Here is a 15,924-nt window from a genome sequence, read left to right on the forward strand (position 1 = left end):
CTGGGCCTGCACTCACTCCTGGGCCAAGGCGCCCCCTGCCTAGAGGTGAGGGGCACGCAGCCCAGGAGCGCCGTACAGGAGAGCTCCCCAGCTTTCCCGCCCCGAGCCAAAACCAGGCCTCAGAAGGCACGCCTCCCAGAACCTCAGGGTAACACATGGCCTCTCACGGAATATTTTAGGGCCTGAAGAGGCGGGGGGGGGGGGGGGGGGATGGGATGGGGGAATGCGGGGGAGGGGAACTTGGAAGTGGCCACCTGGCTGCAAGGAGTGGTGCGCTAGGGTACTTGTACTGGCGTTTCATGTCCATTTATCTTGGATGTTATTGGGAGGAGGGGTTAAAGCCACCTCTTGGCTCCCTCCCCACTGGTGATCTTCTGAGGGTCTCTTTCTCCCCAGTGAATGCTGCAAGTGTGATCCCCAAGCCCATCGCAGTCCCAGCTGGTGCTCCCTCACCACCATCAGAGAACTAACTCTTATTCACCCCCATAGCCCCCACACCAAAACTCTATCAGAGCCAGGACCATTTGATATTTATGGGGAGAAGGTTAAAGTCACAGGCCAGGTTTGGAGGCCCTACTCCCGGCTCCCTCCCCTTCCTTACAGGCCCAGCTGTCTCGTCCCCTAAATCCTGAGAAATAGATACTAAAGCCTTCCCTCCCTGGCTCCCATTTTTCTCTCTCCAGTTAGATATCCCTTTCCCTGAGTTCAGTCCATAGCTGGGAGTCTCTCCTTCACATGTCAGGCTTCACGGCCCCTCAGGGCTGGGAGGAGGGGGTCCCTGACCCGGCAGTCAGGACTCAGGTACCAGGCAGGGGTTTCTAATTAGGCAAGGTGGCGGTGGCAGCTGGGCCTTTTATTATGGGCACAGGGGACCTCATCCATACCCAGCTCCAATATGCACATCCCAGTCACTTCCCGCCCCTCCCTGCCCCATGGAGTAGCCAGGGAATGAGTGAATGAATGAACTAATGAGTCACCCCAGTGCCCTGCCTCCTGGCCTTGCAGCCCATTGGGTCTCCCAGTTCTCCATCTGGGGCAGAGGAAGAAAATGTCAAGAAAGCAGAGTCTGAAGAATATGAGGTGGGTTAGGTAGAAAGAAGTCTCCCTATTAAGTGTAGGGGTTCTATTCAGACCATTTGGGGTTTGAAGACAGGGTTCCACGGAGTCTGGGAAGGAGAGTGGCTAGTGGACCAGAATTAGAACTGAACCATAGAAAGAGCATTCAGCCGGTTGCCAGTAGTGGGACACTGGGCAGGACTACTCAGAGTGTGACTTAAAGTGATCAACAGGAGAGGCTTCACAGAGGATGTGGCTTGGCATAACACTGCTGGAGGGACCTAAAATGATGGGGTGACTTGAATGGCAGGTCCAGCAGGTCAGGGGCGGAGCTTCCTCTTTCTACCTCTCCCCCATCTGTCCTTCTTCTCATCCCCCACCACTGCCCCCCCAAAAAGACACACTGAGAAATCAGAGCCGGGTGGACTAGGTGGTTGAGGAGTTTATTTAGGGGAGGAGAATTAATCCTATTTGTTCTTCCTTGGGGAGGTCTTCAAACAATACTGAAGGGCAAGGAAAAGGGTGGGTGTCTGGAGGAGAGGGGGAGGGACCACAGCCAGACACAGTGTCAACACACAATCACAGGCACTACCGACGTCACAGACACAGCAGTGGGTGCAGGATAGGGACTCCAGACCGGGTCTCCAACCACCCCAGGATGGGTGGGGGTATGGAAGGAGGGAGGAGGCAAGGAAAGGGGAAGAAGGGTGGGCTGGCCCCACAGACCTGTTGGCTCTGTCCTCTGATTACCTAGCTGTCCCATCATGGGGGTGGGCAAGGGTGTGGAGGATGCTTCTCTCTGGGTCCCACCCCTTACCCTCCAAGCTATACCTCTTAGCTCCTCCCAGGCCAGTTCAGTCCCCAGCTTTGGCCAGGGATATTCCTGCCCCCCCCCAACTGCCAAACTTGCCCACTCTAAAACATATTTTTTCACTGCTCCATTAGGGTGGGCTGCCCCTTCTGAAACCACCATGAACACCCACTCTAAGCCCTGCCCTGCCTAGAACCCAGACCATGACCTCACCTCAAGCTTAGCCCATTCCTGAATCCCACTTCTTCCCTTGCACAAGATCTATCCCCTTTAGAATCAAACTCATTCTCCTGAATGTTCCTAGTTACACCCCTTCCATAGACCTGTCCCAACACAAGACCTGCCCACTTTGGAGCCTTCCCCATTACCTGATTCAGGCCCCACCCCTCTAGAACCATGCCCTCAATGATCTTCCAAATGCAGTCTCCAGGTTCCAAGTCACACCCCTTACACAAAATCCTGTCCTACTCCAAACCCTGCCCACTCTTGGGGCCCAACCCCTGCCTCACTCAAGGCTCCACCCATTCTAGAACCATGCCCTCAGCCTCCTTCCAAGACCCACTCCAGAATGCCCTAGGGCATCCCTCTTCTGACTCCAGATCCAGTATGGCTGACTAGTCCTCTCCACCCCAGAGCTCCTCTCCAAGTCCACCTTGCATCTCAAGTCCACCAGTCTACCTTTATCCCCTCTCAGGGTTGAATTTCCCCTAATGGCCCCTGTCCAGGCATTGCTGGAGGAATCCAGGCCAAGTTGGGAGAAGGGAAGGGAGAGAGGGGAGAGAATCTGAAGTCACACCCACCCTCCCCACATAGCTGAGATCTGTTTTTTCCCTGTCCCCCTTTCAGAGTCCCCCAACCTCAGGGCACAGGGCCAGAGAACAGAGAGGGGCCAAGGGATGCAAGGGAAGCAGTGGGGGTAGGAGAGGGGCCCACTCAAGGTCAGGCCCCTAAATGCATGAGGGGTGTGGAGTGGGGGCAGGGCTCAGACAGATAAATAGATATTTATATATAATATATATATATATAAACAGCAAAGAGAGTTAGAGTCTCCTGGCTTGAGGGGCGGAGACCTGGGGTGTAGGGGTGGGAAGGGGGGCAGGGCTTCTGAGCTCTTGCCCACCCATGGGGTCCTCCCGGGCTGCACTGACCTGTGAAGACAAAAGACACAGAAAGGAGAGGGGGTCCAAACTTAGGTTATACCCTTAGGGAGGGGGGCTGGGCTTCTATGCCTCCACCTTGGCTTTACTCTCTGTCTGCCATGCTTTTTCTTCCTTCTTCCTTCACTCATAGTCCCCTAGCTGCTCCTATTGGGAAGATATACCTTGCGCCCACTAGGTTAAGTATCAAAGACATTATGGTCACCCCTCCCCCAACCCCCAAAAGTCCATTTACAGGTAATGTTCTAGCCATTGGTGATCAACTGTATTGGGCAAAACAAAAATCCTTATCTTTGTGGTGCTTGCATTGTGGCAGAGGAGACAGACTTCAAACAATAACGAAAATGTATAAGTGAGTTGTAGGATGACATAAGGAGATAATAAGGGAAATGTAAAAACAAAAAGTAGACCAGGGTGAGGGGGATTAGGAGTACCAACAGGGGAAGAAATGTTGCTGTAGTAAGTAGGGTAGTCAGAGAGGACTTCATTTAAGAAGTGATATTGGAATAAAGAATTAAGGAGGTGAAGGAATTTGCCATGCAGATAACTGGAATGAAGAGCATTTCAGGCAGGGGGAACACCCAGTGCAAAGTCCCTGGAGTGGAACCATGTCTAGTGTGTTTGAGGAACAGCAAGGAGGTCCATGGGGCTCGAGTGGTATGAGCATGGGAGGAGGTGATGTCAGAGAGGTAGGTAATGGGGTCATATAGGGCCTTGTGGACTAGGTTGGGAGGACATTAGTTTTGACTCTGGATGAGGTGTAAGTCATGGGAAGATTTTGAGCAGAGAAGCATAAAATGAGAGTAAAATATCTCATGTTGTTTCTATTATTTCCTCAATAAATGTTTCTTAACATTAGTAGGGCTCTGATATATGTACAGCATAAATAAGTCATGGTGACATCCCCTAGTTTAGTGGAAGAGATAGTCAATAAACATATTAACTAATAATCATGGACTGTGATAAAGAAAAGCATGGGATACTAAAACAGAGATAAGAAAGGGGACTTGGGGCGCCTGGGTGGCTCAGTTGGTTAAGTGTCCGGCTTTGGCTCAGGTCATGATCTCCCGGTTTGTGAGTTTGAGCCCCTCATTGGGCTCTGTGCTGACAGCTCAGAGCCTGGAGCCTGCTTTGGATTCTGTGTCTCATTCTCTCTCTGCCCCTCCCCTACTTGTGCTCTGTCTCTCTCTGTCTCTCAAAAATAAATAAATGTATAAAAACTTAGAAAGGGGACTAGTAAGCCGCTGGCCAGGTAAGGTTATCAGGGTATGTGGGTGCAAAACTCCAGGGGGAGAGCAAGTACCACGGTCCTGAAGTTGGATTGTGCCTGGAACAGAGTTGGGGGTGGGGAGTGGTAGGAAGCAGGAGGTCAGAGAAGTGATGGGTAAGGCTTTGTGTAGACCCTGGTGAGGGCATTGGCTTTTAATGTGAGATGGGAGCCCAGGCAGAGCTCTGAGCACAGGAGGGCAGTGTCCTGATTTAGAATTTAACAGGATCCCTCCCAATGCTGTGAGTAGAACAGAATGGGAATGTGGGTGGAAAGCTATGAAGATGTCCAGGCTCGGAGAGGACAGTGAGAAGTGGAAGATTATGGATATATTTTGAAGGTAGAGTCAACAGGGTTTTTTGATGAATTAGATGTGAGGTACCTAATAAACTCTTCCCTATCCTTTCCATACTGGCCAAGTGCAAGAAGCTACCTCCACCCACATGTTGCCATCCCCCTGCCTCTTCTCCCCATTTCCTTCCCTCCTACGTGAGGAAATCACACTTCCCTTTTCAGGCCCAGCAAAAAGGCCCGCAAGCTTTCGCATTGCCTTCGCCGCCCCCTTTTCCTTCTGTGAAATTCCACACCACCTCCCTCACCACTAGGGTTGGGGAGAAGTGGCAGATCTGTCACTTCCTCTGGGATTGGTGGGCTTGTCTGACCTTCATGACCCAAGCCTGTTTACCGTCACCATCTACCTGCCTTATCCTAACATATTGGCTTATCAAGCAGTTCTAAGGCCCACCTCCTCTTCCCACCGTAGCTCCTACACTATGCAAATCTCCCTGCCATTCCCTTCAGAGAGGCACTTCTACTTCTCTCCCATTGGTTCTTCATTCTGCCCATCTTCAAGCACCACTCTCTTGCTCTTTATTTATTGGCTAGTTTTTCGTCCTTAGCATGTAGCTCCGCCTCTCTGTTGGCTCTTCCAACTACCCTGCATCTACGAATCACTTATTCTTGACTCTTATTGGTTTACTGACCCGCCCGTCTCCTTTCCTATACCCTCCTTGGCCGCACCGCCCGCCAGTCACTCACCAGACTACATCTGATTGGAGAAGGAGGTGGGCGCACCCTGAGGGCCATAGCCTTGCTGCCCGTAGTCTCCCTGTGGGTAGCCGCCACCACCGCCGCCGGTGGGCTGCCCGTAGTCGGGCTGGTAGCCACCCTGGGGTCCGTAGGAGTCCTGGGGCCCGTACCCGCCGGGGCCCTGCCCGTAGCCCGCCTCGCCATAGGCGTCCCCGGGCGCTGGCTGCTTCTCAGGGGCGCCAGGGGGTGCGCGCATGAATGGGGCGGCCCAGCCTGTCTCCTTGAACACGAACCACAGGTTGCCGACCCAGAGCACCAGATTCAGGAAGCCGAATACCTGCGGGGAGACAAAGCCCTGCTGTCGCACCACGCGTCCGTTGACTTGGCCCTGGGGAACATCGAGACTGCGCGTGTTGGGCCTCCCGAAGGGTGGTGGTTTCTAAAACTCGGACCCTGTAGAGTCCTGGGGCATGAACGTAAATGTGGAGAAAAGTCACCTGGGGTGCGGGGGCATGAGACTTGTTAGAATTCAGATTCTCGGGGATGTTGACATCACTGTTACATATATATATTTATACATGTATAAAATATGGTAAACAATATAAATTTGTAATATAGTAAAATGCTAAGTATAACTTTTTATTAAATATGTAGGTATACCACTAATAGATGCATATACACACATAGGTATGTATATGCAAATATATGTATATACACATACAACATATATAAATATGTACTTTTATATTAAAACACATATATAGAACTTAAATATATGTAATATAATTCAATTTTGGGGCAGGAAGTAATATCTCCTCCTTATAGTTGAAACTGGGGCCCAGCTCTAGAGGCTAAGATGCTCAAGGTCTCACACCCAGCAAGCAACAGAAAAAAGTTGGAATCTTAGCATCTAACACTTGTACACAACTTACCACGTGCCAGGCCCTTTTCTAAACACTTTGTTATTAGTTCGCTAAATACTCAACTTTGGAGCAGGACCTCGTACTAGTTTTCAATTTACATGCTCAGACTGAGGCTGAGATGCTGAGTAACTAGTTTTGAGCTCACAGGTGGCAGAGCTGGGATTGAAACTCAGACAGTTTGACTCCGGCCAGTAGGGGGCGTCCAAGTGGGAAACATTTCAAGTTACTCATTCTGCATACTGTATAAGGACACTGAGGTCCCAAGGCCGTCTTGAGTCGTCAGAGATTCTACATGACTAGGCTGGGCCTGGGATCCAGATCTCCCTAACCTAATTGGTCAGAAGGTCTTATATTCCCCTCTTGGGGATTATTTGGGGTATCGCAGTGGTTAAAATTTCTATCTCATCCTTTAAGGCACTGTTGTTGGCATGCTTCCTCCAGGGAGCCCTCTTGGATCTCCTCTGAATTCTCCTCTCATACTCTCTCTCCACCACTCCCCATGCCAGACAGTGGGTTTCCCAGCCTCCTTCCCCAGCTGGCCCACCATTCCAGTAACCTTCCCAGGGCTTACCACTGAAGTGTTGAGGCCAGAGGTCACAGGGTCCCTCAGCTCCTTGCATGTATTCCCTGTCTGATGGCAGACAGACATCCCCTTGATAATGTTCTCTGGGTCAGTGGCCATCTTCACATCTGACAGCCCCTTGGCCCATGCTGATGAGCTAACCAGCCACATGAAGGCGAACACTGCCGTGGCCAGAAAGTCCTAGGACAGACAGAGGAGAGGCAGACAACGCTGTGAGTGGGCCGCTTCATGTCATGCTGTGGGGCCTCCTCAGATCACAGGCTTTCTTGGGGAGGGGGAGGTGTCCTTCAGAAAAGCCCTGTCTCTCCTCTACCTTTTGAGCTCTGAAGCCACCAATACTCACTTGAAGGTGAGCGTTCCTAGCTTGGGCTTGTGTGTGTGTGTGTGTGTGTGACACAGAGGATGTGGGAGTGTAATTGTGATGTGTGGGTGTGGGCGTAGGGGGATTTTGTGGGATGGTTTCCGAATGTGTGGAAAGTAGTGTGTCTTCATGCTTTTGTCTGAATGTGGGAATCTGTGTCATTTTGTGTCTGGGATGAGGGTGTATGAGTACAGCTGTGTAGGAATCAGTGTGTCTGGTGGCACAGTGACAGGCATGACTGTCACAGTGAACCTCTGTGCACCTTTCTTTGATCTAGACTGTGTGGTTGTGTGTGAGGTGGCGGGTTTCCAGGTGTAGGCCTGTCTGGGATTCTGTGTGGGCTATGAGTGTGTCCCTGTCATTCTATGATTTGGTTTCTTTTATGCTCACAGCCTCAGCAGCAGTAACATCTGTGGCTGTTATAGTGACTGCTTGCATGTGGGACTGTCTGGGTTCGGTGTGGCCTGTGAACATGGTGGTGTCCCTGAGCCTTCATGTCCCCCTGGCCCCTGCATTTGAGTGGCGGTGTGGGCTCACCATCATGGGTCCTTTGTTATTCTCTCGGTACTTGTTCTGCAGGAAGATGTAGGTGGCCAGAGCCCCCATGGAGTAGAGGAAGGCAAACACAGCCACTGTGACAAAGAATTCGGCTGATGAGGAGTAGTCTCCCACCAGGAAGACTTTGTCAGTGTCCCCTCGGCAGGTGGGTGCATCAAAGTACACTTGGTGCAGCCTGTGGAGAGATGGCAGGTGTGGCCCAGACCCTAAGAACACTCTCATTCCCCCTACCCAGCCATAGGTTCCCCAGATTCTGACAAGGTCCCAGGAAGGAAGAGGAGGAAGTAACCAGTCACAGAGCACCTACTGTATTCCAGTCACATTTTACTGATTACTCACAGCATCCTGGTGAAATGGGTCTTACTCATCCCCTCCTCCAACCCAGGCACTTTGACCTCTTAATTATTTGTAAAACATACCAGGCACCCTTCCACCCCAGGATCTTTGCACTGGAATGTCCTTCTCCTAGATATCTTCATGTATTACTCCCTTCATGTCCTTCAGGTTTTGCTTAACTGTCACCTCAGTGAGGACTTCCCTGCTCTCACTATTAAAATGAAATGGAGCCATTCCCTCACAGTACTCCTTAGCCCCCTTCCTAGCTCCATTTTTCTCCATAGTAGGTGCTCAGTAAATGTGTATCAAATGAAATGTACAGAGGCTCAGAGAAGCGCATTAACTTGCCTAAAGTCACACAGCTGGAGAGAGAATGGTGCAGTTGGGATCTGAACCCTGTGTTTTTCCCTACATCGTGTTGACTCTTCGCCCTACCTCACTTCAGGTCCCCAAGAGAAGAGGAACATGCATAGCAGAGGAAAGCTCAGAGACTACAAAGCAGGAGACAGACAGAAAGACAGGAGGGTGGAAGAGATCCTGGAACAAACAGAATGTATGTATGTGAGGTGGGGAGAGGCAGATTGGGAAGGTATCCTGGGACCTTTCCTGCGGTGTAATGGAGGAGGGGTCATAGGGAGAAAACGTGTTTAGGGAGAAGGTCTGAGGTATGGTTCCAGATCCTTGGTCTCAGACTGGGGGGCAGGATCCTGAGACTGAGCAAATGGTGCTAGGCTCCTTGTGTAGCAAAGGTTCTGAGTGAAGGGGCTTGCACTTATTGATCACCTACAAGGCACTTTAGATAATTGACTCATTTAATGACCCTCCCCGCCCTCAATTCTCTAAAGCAGGCATTATTATACCCATTTTACAGATGAACAGAGGCTTAGCAAGGTTATGTTAAGTTGCCCAAGGTTGTATAATTGCTAAGTGACAGAGCTAAGAGTTGAATCTGGGTTGAGTTTCTGGGTTCCTAGTAGGCTGGGTTGGTAGAGGGGGGGTGTCCTAAGGGGTTCTTGGGGGATTATAAGGGAAGTGGGGGTCGGTTAGGGGGACCAGGGCAAAGACTTTTTTTCCAGGAGACTTGTGGGTAAAAGGCATATCTTCAGGACTGGAGGTCCTAGGTGTGGGAGCAATCGGGGGGGGGGGCACCAGTTTTTGTGGCCTTCTGGATTCCCAAAGGGCCTGCCCCCAGCAGTATCCCATGCTGCCAACTCCTCTTTCCCCAAACTCTCTTGCCTGGCTTCTGTGAACCAGTGGATTCCTGTTGCTCCCCTTTGCCCCTCGGGCTGCACCTCCCTGGTGCCTCTTTTTCTTTCAACCATTCCTCACAGCCTGTGCTGGGTTTCCTCTCTCCACTCTTCCCTCTCACCCTGGGTGATCCCCTGAGCCTACATTTATCCTTAGTGCTCAAAAAATGCCCAATTTCCAACTCAATCCCTGACCTCTTTCCTGAGTTCCTAATAAATAAATGTATTTATTTTCTTTATTTTAACAAACACTCATGGAGCAGGACACCTGGGTGACTCAGTCAGTTGAGCGTCTGACTCTTGGTTTCTGTTCAGATCATGATCCCAGAGTTGTAGGATCCAGCTCTGTATTGCGCACTGTGCTTAGCATGGAGCCTGCTTAAGATTCTCTCTCCCTCTCCCTCTCCCTCTCTTTCTCTGTGCATATCCCCTGCTCACGCACACACACACTCTCTCTCTCTCAAATAAAAAAATAAAAATAAAAAACACTCATGGAGCACTTATTGTATTCCCAGCACTGTGCTAAGCACTTTCCAAGTATTAACTTACTTAATATTCATCATAACTTTGTAAGGTGGGTATTATTATTTGCTTTTGCAGACAAGGAAATTGAGACCCAAAGCAGTTATGTGATTTGTCTAAGTAGTAGAGGAGCCTCAAAAGTCTCTATTAAAGTTGTGTCTGTGGGTCTCTGTCTTCCCACCCACCCAGGAGGTAAGCAGCATCGTGAGGGCAGTGACTTTGCCTGCTTATGCTTGCCCTCATGTACCTAGCACCTGGTGCACACAACTCAGTAAATATCAGAATTGCTTAATTGGATTTAGTCATTTCCTATAGCTAATTAGCACCCACTCATCATTCTCTGTTATAAAACCCAGCACAAGGATTCCCTTCTTTGAATTTCTCCCAATCTGCAATCATCCCTTTCTAGCAATTTATTTGTTATAATTTGGCTCCATAAGGGTAGGAAGCTAGGTCTGTTTTTTCCCATTAGGTCCCCAGCACTTTGAGCAGAAACTGGCATACAATAGGTTCTCAAAAATGTGTATGGAAAAAAACGAATGGGAATTAAATAAGATTGGCTGACATTAATTGAGCACCTACTGCGTTAAGGCTATATATATATATATATATATATATATATATATATATATATATATGGGATCTTGTTTATTACCGGTCTCCTGCCCCTCCCTATTCACTAGAACATAGCCAGAGGGCAACAGTCTAGGCCTGTCTGGCTCACCACACATCTAGATGTCCAGAGCAGTGCCAGGCACAAGGTAGGTGCTCAGTGCATGCACAGTGACCTTAGCCAGTGTGGTACCCTGAGGTGGGGGCTGAACAGGAGCCACTGGGGAGGTGGTGTTGGCCAGTCCCACCCCACCCCCACCCTCTCTCTCGGGATTCCAGGGGTGGGGTAGGGTGGGGGCGCACCTGAAGGGGTATTCGAAGTCAACCTCGATGCTGAGATCACTCTCGGACTTGTTGGCACACTCTACGCTCAGCCGGAGCTTCCCAGTGTAACTGCCGCATGTGGCAAAGGCGAAGATGGCAAAGACCTTGGGCAGCAGGGATGGAGATGGCCATGGTTATCCTGTGTACACGTGGGATAGGGATGCCCTCCTCTGGACAGATCAGGGCCCAGCACAAGCAGCACCAGATGGACCAGTCTCCATCCCCACCCCCACCCCTTAATCAGGGCTCATCGGCTCCAAGGACAAGCTGATTACAGGGGTGTGGCCATCTCTTCTGTCTTTTTCTCAATGTCTCTCTCAGTCTCTACCTCTCCGTGCCCTGACCCCCCCTTCTGTTTCAGTCTATTTCTGTGTCTCTCTGTGTATTTCTGCCTGTCTCTTGTTCTCTATGTCTCTAGTTCTCTTGATATCTGTCTGTTTCTCTTTCTCAGATGTCTCTGTATCTCTGTTTCTCTCTCTGCCTCTGACTCTCTAGCATCAATGTGTGTCTTTTTATGTCTCTTTTTTCTCTATCTCTGTGTAAATGTATGTCTCTCTCTATGTGTCTTTATGTCCTTGGTCTGTTTGTCTCTATCTTCCTGTTCCGTCTCTGACTTGGTCTCGGTATCATGCTCTCTCTGTCTCCCTTGTGGTATCTCTCTCTTTTCAGTTCCTCCTCTTCTCTTTCCTCTGAGTATCTCTTTTTCTCTGTTTCTATCTCTCCCCCATTCCATTTTCCTGCCACTTTCCCTGTGTCTATTTCTCTTTGCATCTCTGTCTCCCTTTTCTTTGTCTCTTTCTGTTTGTCTCCACTTTCTCTCATCTCTGTATCTTTTTTTTTTTCTTGGTATTTCCACCTCTGTCTCCATCATTTCCTGCCTCTCATTCTCTTTCACTGTCCCTGGATTTCTCTGGCTTTGCATCTTTTCCGCAGCAACCAGCTTCAGGCTCCACCTCCCCTGCCCCTCTCTCACCTCAGGGGAGGAGGTAGGACGTCACATTCTTCCACTTTACAACGGGGGTACCCTTGGTCTTACATGACGTCACATCACAGCCCATTGATTCTCTAGCCCCAACCCCTTGGGACTTCACCCTGGAGCCCAATTCTTTTGTCCTCTTCCACCCCCCACCTACTCATCCATTCTGTGCTCACCACCCCTACTCCACCCTTGCTCTTCCAAACCCCACCATCTCCTTCTTTCTCCTCATGGCCCAGTCCACACTCACCCATTGCAGCACCTTCACGAAGCCAAGAGGCTCCTTGACCACCCGGAACTGACCCCCGGCCACCAGCTGAGGAGAGAAACGGTGGGGAGGGGGTGGGGTTGTTGGGCATGGAGAGGGAGGTGAGGGGCAAGGTCACCAGGCAATGACCCTTGGGGATAGGGCATGTGACCTCCAGGAGGGAGTGATGTTCGGAGAGGGAGTGAGAAGGAGAAAGTGACACTTAAGGGAAGGTTTGAGCACAGGGTCTCTGAGAGAAGACCCCTGGGGTTCAGGACTGGTGGGGGGGTGGTTAGGGGAGATAGTGAGGTAGGTTGCAGAGGGTTGTCAGGGTGAGGAAGATGGGGATGGGGTCAGGACTAACTGGGGAAGGGGAAAAGATCTGAAATGGTAAAGGTGAGTCAGATGGCGAAGAGGATCAGGTGGAGAGAGTGAGGAAGGAGTTGGGGTTCATTATGGTGGGGGATGGGGTCTTGAATGGTGAAGGTGAGTCATAACAGGGAGGGAATCAGGTTGGCTAGGGTGGGGGAGGGGTCTGCAGTGGTAAAGGTGAGTCAGATGGTGGTTGGGGGGTCTGAAGTGATGAGGATGGGGAGGGGTTGGTACTGGTTAGAGAGGGGGTGAGGTTCTGAGGTGGTGAAGAAGAGTGAGATGGCAGAGAGGGTCCCGGCTGATTAAGGTGGGGGAGGGCTGGGACATGGCTTCACTGGATATGTGCTGGGGGAGGGGAGAGTAGGAGCTTTGGAGAGGCAAAATTGGATCGTCCCCCTTGGTCTGTTCTGGGGGAAAGGGTGGTCATTCACTGGGGTACCTTCTCTGGGAGGGGCAGGTGTCAGCTCCCCCCCCCAACCCCCGCCCCAACGCCTTCTGTCGCTCTATTTCCTAGCTCATCTACAGCAACCCCCATCTTCTTCCACTCCTCCTCCCCTCGCCCCCCTCCGCCCCTACCCTAGCCCCAAGACCCCTCTTCCTCTCCTCTCCTCACGGTTGCCAATAAGGAACCCAGCTTCTGGCGGACCCCGCTGCGGCAGAGAGGACGGCCCTCGCTGCGGCAAAGGGCTCACTCCTTTTCTCCACCTCCCCTTTCCTCCCTCGCCTGCCGCAGACCCCAGCCCCAGCTCCGGGACCGGGTGTCTGCTGCCAGGACCCTGGCCACCACCTCTCAGAGTCGCCTGATCCGCTGCATCCGGACGGGGAAGCCGGACAGCGGCGGGCTCTGTCCTCGGTGCTGGAACGCGTACCTGATTCACCACGTCCATGTCTGCCAGCAGCAGCATCAGCAATGCGGGGGGCGGGAGGCGCCTGCTAACAAGGGCGGGCGCGGGGCGCGGCGGGGGCGGCGCGCGATCGTCGGAACAGCCTAGGCGGCCGCGGCTCCGCCCCTCGGGCCCCCGCCCCACTCGTCGCGCGCGCCTGCAGACAGCCGGCCGAACCTCAGTCTCGCCAGGCGCCATTCCAGTCCTAAGGCTGGGGCCGTGAGAGCGCTCCGGGAAGATCGGTGTCTGTGAAAACACAGCCCAAGGTCTGGGGCGAGGAGGACCGGTCGGTCCTACGGTATGACGTTTTTGCCAGGCCTTTTACTGAGTTTGTTGAATGCGTTCACTCATTTAATCATTACAGCAGCCCTATGTGGTAGGAACTATGAGCCCCATTTTTACGGATGAGGAAAATGAGTCCCCAGAGAGGTGAAGCTATTTGCACAAGGTCGCCCAGCTAGTAATTGGCAGTGCCCAAAGTCCCTGCGATTTAAACATAGTGCAAGGTCTTAAAAACCCCTCCCTCCCCCTCCAACCATCTCCCCTATTAATCTCTTTCCTTTTAGTCATATTTTTGTCTGCTCCTACTCTACCCTTTATATCCTGTTTATTCCTCAGCCCTCTTAATTGGACTATCCCTCTTTCATGCTACTAAAACTAGGCCTACAAGGTCAATGGCGATTGCCATGTTGCAAAATCCAGTGGATAAAATACAACTGCAATTTAAGATGTTCAGCCTCATTTATACTTAAAGAAATGCCTACAAAAACTACTAAGATACTGTCTTTTGTCTTTGAGGGTGGTGAATATAAAAAAAAAAGTTTGCTGAAGCTCAATATTGGCAGGTTGGCCAGAAACAGGCATTCCCATAAATTACCAGTGGAAGTTAAGTTGGTATAACCTCTAGAGTGGGCAATTTGGCAAAATCTAGCAAACTAACAAATCCATATATTGTTTGGCTCAGTATTTCTACTTCTAGGAATTTAGCTTACAGGTAGATTCATACATGTGCTAAAAGGTGTATGTACAAGATGATTCACTGCAGCACTGTTTATAATATGAAAGAATGGACACTCCCTAAGTGCTCAATACTGGTGACCTGTTTAAGTAAACTCTGATACAACCACAAAATGGAGTACTATGTAGCTGTCATTAATAATAATATGGAGATATGGAATGATCACCAAGATAGTTAAAGAAGAAATGTAAGATGCCAAACTGTGTGGGAATAGTGTAGAAAGAAAAGGAAAGAATTATATCATAATTATATAGAGAATAGCTAACATCTTAAATTGTGGCTATTCTATGTCAAGCACTGTTGGGATAGCTTCAATATATCACTCATTCAAATACTTACAGCAACCCTATAAGGCAGGTACTAGTATCATCCTCATTTTACATCTTTATAGCTGAATAAACTAAGGTGTAGAGAAGTGAAGGAATTTTCCTAAACTCACACAACTAGTAAGTAATGGAATCAGGATCTGAACTGGGAAGCCTGGCTCTAGCACCTGTTATTCTTAACCACTGTGCTAAGTTAACAGTAAAGCATCCTATACCTGTATAAAACATCTGATGACACAGGTTGCCTCTAGAGGGAAGGGAAATTTTCCACTTTGTACCCCTTTGTGCCTTTTGAATTTTTAAAAAATGTCTATTTTTGAGAGAGAGAGTGAGCTGGGGAGGGGCAGAGAGGGTGGGAGATAGGATCCAAACTGGGCTCTGAGCTGACAGTAGAGAGCCCCACTTGGGGCACAAACTCAAGAACCTTGAGATCATGACCTGAGCCAAGATAGGACGTTTAATCGACTGAGCCACCCAGGCGCCCCTGTGCCTTTTGAATTTCGAACCATCTGAATGTGTACCTATCTTTTAAACATCCTCCTCTCACAGTCAAATTCACACAAATATGTAATAGATACTTCCCATTTAGTGCCTTTTTTGGGGGAAAGAGCATGGGTTTTGGCATTTAATCGCTTCAATTTGAAGACCACTTTTAATATTTATTCCTGTATGACTTCAGACATGTGAAATAGTTTAAAATGGTACTTATAGTGTTGTTGCACTGATTAAACAAGGTAATCACTGTTATGCACTTAGCCCAGGGCCAAATAAATGGTTCATTCTACTTCCTACACATCTCTGGAATCCACTAATTTCTCACCATCTCCTCTGCCACCTCCCCTGGCTAAGGCAACCATGGTTCCTGCCAATTTTAGCATCTCCAGTCTCTTCCCCCTCCCTTCTGTTTTCAGCACAGCCGTCAGAGCATCCATCTAAAATGCAGTTAACTATGTCACTACCCTGCTCATATCTCTCCCCTGGCTCCTCACTGCTTTTAGGAAAACTCCCAGGGTTTAGAGATAGGCATTGAAGGGTCTGCATCATCTGGCCTCAGGTGGCCTCTTGCACCTTACCCCTCAACAGTCTCCTTTCACTCTCTATGTTCTGCCCATGACTTGCTGTGCCCACAATACCCCAGCCTAACCACTCCAAGCCTTGGTTTCAAGGCCTGGTGCAATCCTATATTCTGAGTCCCAGTCTCCAATTCTGGCTTCCCTCAAATTTCTGTCCTGGCTGGATTGACACAAATTATACAAATGAGAAATTACTGCTCTGAGAGCTGGGATGAAACCCTAGGTCAGATCCTTCCCAGTGG

At 50.1% G+C, this 15,924-nt stretch overlaps 1 protein-coding gene across 1 annotated transcript; it reads right to left on the reverse strand.

Moving 5' to 3' along the window:
• Window positions 1-2,927: 2,927 nt before the first annotated feature.
• SYP (synaptophysin) lies at window positions 2,928-13,286 on the reverse strand. The gene is made up of 7 exons (XM_047075686.1): window positions 13,251-13,286; window positions 12,013-12,078; window positions 10,766-10,890; window positions 7,725-7,920; window positions 6,815-7,006; window positions 5,330-5,657; window positions 2,928-3,015 (listed from the first exon to the last, which is right to left on the reverse strand). The coding sequence occupies exons 1-6, from the start codon at window positions 13,284-13,286 to the stop codon at window positions 5,334-5,336; spliced, it is 939 nt and encodes a 312-aa protein (XP_046931642.1). The 3' UTR covers window positions 2,928-3,015; window positions 5,330-5,333.
• Between the last annotated feature and the right edge of the window lie 2,638 nt (window positions 13,287-15,924).

This window comes from Lynx rufus, unplaced genomic scaffold (genome assembly GCF_022079265.1).
Source record: "Lynx rufus isolate CCGP_SWC_20201006 ecotype Redwood Valley unplaced genomic scaffold, mLynRuf1.p SCAF_14, whole genome shotgun sequence".
In the NCBI taxonomy this organism is placed as follows: domain Eukaryota; kingdom Metazoa; phylum Chordata; class Mammalia; order Carnivora; family Felidae; genus Lynx; species Lynx rufus.

Coding starts and splice junctions, on each gene's coding strand:
- SYP (XM_047075686.1), bottom strand. CDS start 13,286: ATGCTGCTGCTGGCAGACATGGACGTGGTGAATCAG. Junction 10,891..12,012: donor TCGTGAAGGTGCTGCAATGG/GTGAGTGTGGAC, acceptor CTGCTGCCCAAG/GTCTTTGCCATCTTCGCCTT. Junction 7,007..7,724: donor ATAACAAAGGACCCATGATG/GTGAGCCCACAC, acceptor TGTCTGTCCTAG/GACTTTCTGGCCACGGCAGT.